The sequence below is a fragment of the Rhagoletis pomonella genome, unplaced genomic scaffold, assembly GCF_013731165.1.
Source record: "Rhagoletis pomonella isolate Grant_MI unplaced genomic scaffold, Rhpom_1.0 Rhpom_scaffold_00010, whole genome shotgun sequence".
Taxonomy (NCBI): Eukaryota; Metazoa; Arthropoda; class Insecta; order Diptera; family Tephritidae; genus Rhagoletis; species Rhagoletis pomonella.
Genome location: NW_023458564.1, coordinates 10,853,631 through 10,862,026, shown reverse-complemented (window position 1 = coordinate 10,862,026; position 8,396 = coordinate 10,853,631). Strand labels below are relative to the sequence as shown.

The window sequence follows — 8,396 nt, the reverse complement described above, 5'->3', positions numbered from 1 at the left end:
GAATAATTTTCATAAAGTTTATGTACGTGTTCTCAAACTTTCTGAATGCGTTCACAAAATGTATGAATGCATTCACAAAGTTTGTGAAAACTATTCACAAAAATCTACGCATCCATTTTTAACAGTAATGCCAACTTGATTATAACACAAGGCAAAAAGGGAAAATTATTTGAACGAAAATTCTTTTCATTGTATAACATATTGGAATAAATTTCCGTAATCTCTTGTCAAACTTGGATTTTCGACAACGAAAAATATTCCATACATAAATCGTACGAATTTTTTCAGTTTGCGGCTTTAATTAAAGTCAAATCATAATTTTATCAATATAAAGTATTTAGTATTCTTTATATTTGTGTTCTAAGGAAAATATCGGTTGATATATATTTACGCCATTGACTCGGGAAAATATGTATGTATGTGTATGGATGGAATACTTATTTCTAAATTCGGTAAGTAGACCCCTATTCTTAAGCTTTATATTTTTTTTTATTTTAAAAGTTCAGAATAAATGCACCATTAAAAGCCAAAAAGTTTATTTTTTGGTCAATAAAAAAAAATTAAAGGTTTTTGCACATTTATAAAATATACATGCATTTAAATTTTAGCAATGATAATTATCGAATTTTTTACTAAGGACACAAAATAAAAACATTTTTGTCCGGTTTAGAATAGGCAGTGTAGGCATCACTAATTTGCTGGTTGTTAGGAAAGTGAAGTGTGTTTTTGTGAAAAGTGCAAGTTTTAGTGAAATAAACAGGTAAAACGTGTGGAAATTATTAAATATTACCAATTAAAAATGATTTGCACACTTTGCCTAAAGGAATACGCAAATATTGACAATTATGTTGATCACCTAAAAAAAATTCACCTTCTGACCTCAAAAGATAGGTTGAGCTGCCAATTTGTGACCAAGTTTTCAGTGGAATAAACATTTTAAAAAGACATCTGAAAAGGCATTCGAGCAACGAATTGTGGTCACAACCTGCAAGAGGGTGCAGTAGTGCTCCAAGTGGTTTAAAGAGTGAAGATATTGCGACAGCTGCCGATGCGCCACCAACTTCCTTCACGCAGCAAATTGTCTCAGCTGAAGATTTTAGTGTTGAAAAAAAGTTAAAAGACCTTCATGTCAGTGTATTGCAATTTTCATCGTCCTTGCATGGGCGTAGCAACTTTTCAAGAAAAGACGCGACGGATGTAACAAATATGGTTAAAAATATGATAATGAATCCAATTTTGGATATTTTAAAAGGATTCGTTGAAGCAAAAATTGGACACAATTTTGACTTGAGATCTGAATTTTTGGGCATCATAAATTCATGCTCAAGGATCACTGAGTCAATAAAATCGGAATATATTCTTGCAAAAACACTGGCAACTAAAGGATACACCACCATCTTAAATGAAATTGTGATCAATAGGGAGCCAGACTTTGTTTTAAAGAAAGGTGTGCTTACGTCTGGTGAAAAGCTATCGAAAATGGCAATAATGCCATTGTCACATTCTTTTAAAGCTATTTTAGAAAAAGATGACTTGCTTTTGGCAATGATGCGCCATATGGAGGAGCTGCAAGCTTCACACAATTTTACCAATATTTGCCAAGGCGATTTGTGGCGAAGTAAATGTAGTTTATATCCGGGTAAATTGTTGATTCCATATTTTTTGTACACGGACGATATTGAAATAAATAATCCACTTGGATCTCACGCTGGAAAACATTCCTTGTGTCACTTTTACTATTCATTTCCATGTCATCCTTTTGGCGACACAAAGCGAAATAGTATTTTTCTTGCAGCAGTTACTAAAAGCAAAGACATAAAGCAATATGGCAATAAAAATTGTTTGGAAAATTTTGTAGATCACTTAGTTGTGCTTGAAAAGGAAGGTATTGAAGTAAATTTGTCAAACGGGCAAGTATATAAGCCTCATTTTATTCCAGTTCTTGTTTTAGGCGATAACTTGGGACTCAACTCTGTTTTGGGCTTCAATAAATCCTTTAAAGGCACCTTTTGTCGGTTTTGCACAGCAAGTGCGCCCTTAACCAAAGAACTTTGTTTAGAGCGGCTTGACCTTCAAAGAAGTCGCGCCACGTATTTGGAAGATGTTAATAACAAAGAAAACGGTATCGTAGTGCGATGTGTTTTTAATAAAATTCCATCATTTCACGTAGTGGATAACTTAGCAGTTGATGCAATGCATGACATAATAGAAGGTGTATGCCATTAAGACTTGTGCTGTGCTATAACCCATTTTACACAAAAAATGAAGTTTTTTAACTTATCTACGTTAAACAAAAGAATCAAATCTTTTGACTATGGGGAAATGTTTCTATTTATGAACAAACTTATTTTTATTAAATTTTTAGTTTTTAAAAGTAATGATTTTTTTCTGTTTTTCAGAGGAAAATATCGACGTGAATATATTGAAAATTTTGAAGTTTGACCACTTGAAAGAGATTTTGCAAACTTTCAAAATTGGTGACCGAATCTTATTTGAATTCAACTTCGAAAACTGGAGAAACCAGATTAATAAACCTCTGCACTTTCACGCTTCCGTTAGCACTGCGTCGCCTAGTTGCTCCGCTAATTTTTCCTCAGTAAGATCTAGATCGCCTGCTTCCAGCCCTACCACTGGTTCCAATTCGCAAGATTTCGAGGAAAACGCTTTTGTTGCACTTGCAACAATTTTACACGCAGATATTAAGTCGTTACATGTAAAAGATTTTTATAAATGTAACAACAGACTTGACGACGCTCATAGAAATGTACTCATCAATATAATTGTAACCTACTACATTGCCAAAAACATTCACATGTCACTTCAAGTAAGCCACTACCTGGAGAATGAAATCCTAAGCCTTTTTCCAAATGAAAAGCTGAACTTCTACAGAACCGAAAAGAGAGGAAAACTGTATACCAAATATTGCTACTTAAAAAAAAGTTTCAAAAACCGTTTGTCTATAATTCCTGTACCTGAAGAAAATACCAAAGCTGATAAAATTGGTAAATAAAATTAAAAACTAGTTTGTTCGTTACAAGTTTATAAAATTTATGAATATGTACATTTTCAGCTCGCGATGATCATGCAGAAGAAATCATACAGCATCTTAAATACGACAATTTGACAGCAGAAGAATTCGAAAGCTGCTGGCAGGCCAGTGCAAATTATAGAATTCATCAAATAAAGGAAAAATTTAATAGCATTCAACAAGTTTTCGTAGACTGGCCAGAGTATAAAAAGCCGAACGGATATCGATTGGTAAGATTTTGATTTAAGGTTCCCTATTTGAGATATTATAAAAACTAACACTTTCGATGTTTTCAGATTGATCTAGACTTTGGTACGATTTTTCCCAATCATGATAATTTTCTTGTTGACTGGAAGCAAAAAGTTTTGAAGCTCTTTTTACATCTTAAGAGAAGTAAGTGCTTAAAGGACGGTGCCACAAAAATCATTATCAGCTCTATGTCTGAAGGGGATTTAGAAAAAGGTATGATTTTGTAAGTTGTACTTTAAGAATTTTCTCTAAGGGTAACAAAATTTTCTAATACATATACATTTTTGCTCTATTTTTTTAGATGAAACGTCCTTTGCTTTTAAGACTTTTTGGTGCCTACATGGATATCTTTACCCTACAGGATACGTTATGAAAAAGGATAATACTGGGAAAAGATGTACAATCAGATTCACCATAAAGGACTCTCAGGAATCGTATGCTTTTGTCGGACAAAGTCTTCAAAACCTAGATGATCACATTGATTTTTTAAGCCAACGTAAAGAAAACATACAGCCTTTTATCCTGTCGGTAGGAGACAACAATTACTCAAAATTCACTGAATTTTTTTTATATTTAGATGGTACAAAAATTCCATTCCAAAGCTTTTTACGCTGTATGGATATATGTTTCATATCCTTTTATTTATTTAATGTGGAGTACCCTAAAGCTTCCACAACATTTTGGACATTTATTGAAGCTTACTTTTACAAACTAGCATTACCTCAAGGAAAAAAAACTTTGAAAATAAATATTCTGATGCAAGAACTTGAAGACTCCTAATTTAATGTACACTTTTGGTCAGATAATTAAGTTAGTTACATAAGAACTAGCTATTTTTCTTTTTTTATTATTTTTTTATAAAAGTCTAGCGCATTGTATAACAAGCACCTAACTTAGTTAAGCTGACCACAAGTGTGTGTACATAAGCTATACATTTATTGCATATAAAAAGTTTTCATATTTATTTATAAAAAAAATCAGACTTATGTATATTACAAAAAAAAAAAATAATTAAAATTTTCATGAATTTCTATACATATGTATGCATGTATGTAAATACAAAACAACCGTGTCATCCTAATTTAATGAAGGTTTTTAATTGAAGTTGTGATAAAACCGTGATACAATTTTGTAATTAAATACCTAAATGATAAAGACTTCCAGAGCTCTGATTGGAAATTGGAGTTACCTTATCAGTACAAAATGCCTTATTTATACATATAAGTATATAGATTATTTTAAAACATTATTTTTGTAAGTGATAGCGAATTTAATGGACAAACTTTTTTTCTTTACATCATCAGCGATAGTTGATTAGATTGGTAATAATTTTCTATTTCGGCATCTGCTCGATATAGAATACGGTTTGAATCTGCCCTTAATTTTATTTGACGGTTTTGACTAATATTTTAGCCAAACCTCAAATGAATTCAATTAATGTCCGCAAAGGAAATGTATGCATAATATTTTATTTTATTATTTCTGTTAATACGAATTCTACCAATGAATTATAAAATTTTTTGTAAAAACAACAATTTTTAGACTTTTATGAAAAAATAATAAAAAATTAAATAAACAAGGGCTTAATTAGCTGATCGGAAGTGTATGTATGTATGTGCTTATATTTATATTTTATCTCTTTATTTCTGTTAATATCAATGAATTATAAAAATTTACATATATATATGTTACTTGTTCGCATAAATAAAAAATAATTTAATATATACAGATTAATTCTTTTTCTAAGGAAATTTTGAGATACAATTTTTATGAAAATTATTCATAAAGTGTATGAATATTATTCATAAATTACGTGAATATTAATCATAAAACTTGTGGATATCGTTCGTAAAGGTAATTAATACTTTTCATAGGGTTATAAATATTGTTCATGACGTTTGTGTGCACTGTTCACAAAGCCTATGAACGTACTTCGTAGATATTATGAATGCTTTCAAAATGTTTATGAATATGTTCATAAAATCTATAAATATGTTCATAAAGTTCATGAATATTGTCACAAAGTTTACGAATGTATACATAAAATTTATGGGAGCGCCTATAAAAGTAGTGAATACAGCTCACGAATATTATGAATGCATTCATAACTTTTATGGTTATAGTTCATGGTTTTTATATTTCGGTTTGTGGATATGGTTTAAGAACTCTGTTCATAAATTTTATGAAAAGATACATACGACGCATGAAGTCGTACATTGGTTCAATATTTATGATTATTTTCACGCGTCTTATGCACAAATTCATATATATTATGTACGTTTTTGGTTCCGTGTAGGAATGGTGTTGGACTATGCGCCGTAGGTACATTGAAAAAATGCCTGTAAAGAAACATAATAAGGGTATTCATCAAACCTTATAAACCGTATAAAATTATAATTGTGTAAACTTTGGAAATCAACTGTCAAAATTTGTATGGAAACTCGTTTACACATTTCAAATAAATTTCTACAACGATATCACTGAATAATCTTGATAACCTGAAGACAATGTAACTCTGTCGCAAGTGTATACAAAAAGAGAGTATGGGGCGTTCATGTAACAGAGCTCTTAAATTTATAAGAATATATGCTTGATAAAGCTATCGGTTTAGATGAATACCGCTAATATTAATTTAAATATTAGCATGGCATTTGAATTTAAATGTAGAAAATTACCTTTGACACATTTTAACACATGATAATTGAAATGTCAAATTACGTTTAGTTGAAGGCGGAAATGTAAAAGCAGCATCCGGTACCCACGGACATTCAAGGAGCTCATAATTCTCGTTATCGCTTAGTTTACGGTGACCAAAATTTGACGCATCATTAAGCGGAACCTGCAAGGACGTGGATATATAAATTCGGCCGCAGAGAACTTAAAACTTGATTTTCGTGACGCAGAGCGTTGTGAAATTACCGGCATATTGAAAACAATGAGGTTGTTGATTTTTTAAACTTAGGGAAGCGACCATTTTTTGGCCTTAATCAAACTACGCCTAAACGTTAGTATTCATACATGCTAGTAAAATTCCAATAAGATTTTCTCTATCTCATCATTACGTCCTGAGAACTGTGGGACTCGGGTAACTTATTGCCCACTTTCACCAAGACCTGTTTTAATTTCCTTTTCCCATAGGCATTAACTGTAGTTAAGGCGTGGTGGAAATGAACTCTTACTCTGGAATCAGCTGCACCAAGTTTCCCAGCGCCGGAGCGTATTAATTTTTTCCGTACTTGACACTCGTCAGATGAATTTTCGGCTGTTTGTGAAAATTCGGCAGCCGGAGGGGCAGAAGTTTTCAGTTTAAAATAGTTCGTTATTTTTACAGAATGCATTCGGTACGTAGCACTTTTTGCTCTGGTGATTCAGCGACATTGAAAATACACTTTTTCTCCCAAATAGATATGTAAATTAATTCCAATTACTTCTCCCCTTTCGAAAGCTTCGAAAACCTTAAAACGCAAACCAAAATGTGCATATAGTATACATGTAGTACTTTTAGGGATTATGTAAAGTATGTATGTATATAAAGTGGTGTTACCAGAGCATCTATACGGAGAGCTCATGCCCAAAAAACCCATCATTCTTCAGATCGATTGAAATTTTTTGTGAGCTTAGCTTGTTATCTATTTATATAAATGTGAATGTCTGTTTGTTTATTACCTTATAACTTTTGAGCCACGACACGGAATCGCACGAAACTTGGCAGACTTATTTGTTTTTACCCCGGGAAGGTTATAGGTATGGTCTTATTTGAAAATATGTCGTACATTTCGAAAGGGGGCGTGGCACCGCCAATAGACCTGCAAATGTTTAATCAGCTAAAACTTCGGAACCATAAGTCGAAAGAATTTGCAATTTGGTACGAAGACATGTCTACGGGAGGCGTTTATTGAAATTTGGTATGCAAACATATCTACGGTAGGTGCTTATAGTAAGGTATATATAAATGAGTTTGTAAAAGGGGGCGTAGCACATAACATGGGTGTGGAAGTTCTTATCAGCCATAACTTCGGAATCACAAATCACATGACCCCTTCAATTCCTTCTGATATGCCTTTAGAATTTAAAAAACTTCAGTTTCCAGTTCACTTAGCTTTTGCAATGACAATGAAAAAGGATAAAATAAAACCAACCCTTTATCGAAAATAAAATTTATGATAATTAAAAAAATTAAAAATTTAAAATTTAGTTATTACAATACAACTTTGGTATTTCAACTATTATATAATTTATTAAAACTATTTTATTATAAACATATTATTGCTTTTGATTTCATAGTACCCCAGCTAAACAACTATTCTACGTTATTATGCTATCACGGCTATATTAAAATTCGAGAAGAAATGAAATATAACATCGTTACATAAAATGTTTTTCATATTTATTTGTATAAAGACGTGCGGTGAAACCCGCGGTAAAAGCTAGTATGCATATAAATTGATATCAGGAGGGCTGGCTGCTGAACAACGTACTTCATATGACTTGAAATTTGGACAGAATTTTAACTAAAGTATATAGGAAACTAGCTTTTACCCGCGGGTTTCACCCCACCCCAGAAGGAATTATAGGGGTCATGTGACTTGTGGTTACAAAGTTATGGCAAAAAATTCCAAGCCTATGTTAAGTGCTACGCCCCTTTTACAAACTCATTTATATATACCTTACTATAAGCACCTACCATAGATATGTCTGCATACCAAATGTTATGTTTATGTGACTTATGGTTCCGAAGTTATAACTGGTAAAATATTCCACGCCTTTGGGATTTACCGCCCCCTTCCACAGTCTTATTTATATATATACCTTACTATAAGCACCTACCATAGATACCTGCATACCACATTTCAAGTTCATGTGACTTATGTTCCGAAGTTATGACTGACTAAAAATTCCACGCCTATGTTATCTGCCACACCTCCTATTACAAACTCATTTACATATACCTTAAGATAAGCATCTGCTATAGATATGTTTGTATACCAAATTTCAAGTTCATGTGACTTACGGTTCCGAAGTTAGAGCTGATTAAATAATTCACGCCCATGGGAGATGCCACGCCCCCTTTTCCAATACCGCCAATTTTTTCCAATACCGCCAATTTTTTCCCATGAGT

The 8,396-nt window shown here is 32.3% G+C and overlaps 1 protein-coding gene across 1 annotated transcript in view; it reads left to right on the top strand.

Moving 5' to 3' along the window:
* The window catches only part of LOC118746501, a 10,729-nt gene extending 7,147 nt beyond the window's left edge, over positions 1-3,582 (top strand). Inside the window, exons 2-5 of the mRNA XM_036480348.1 lie at positions 2,400-3,002; positions 3,071-3,258; positions 3,325-3,500; positions 3,579-3,582. Coding sequence (XP_036336241.1) covers positions 2,400-3,002; positions 3,071-3,258; positions 3,325-3,500; positions 3,579-3,582 — 971 coding nt within the window. The remainder of the gene's footprint in view (positions 1-2,399; positions 3,003-3,070; positions 3,259-3,324; positions 3,501-3,578) is intronic.
* Positions 3,583-8,396: the final 4,814 nt, after the last annotated feature.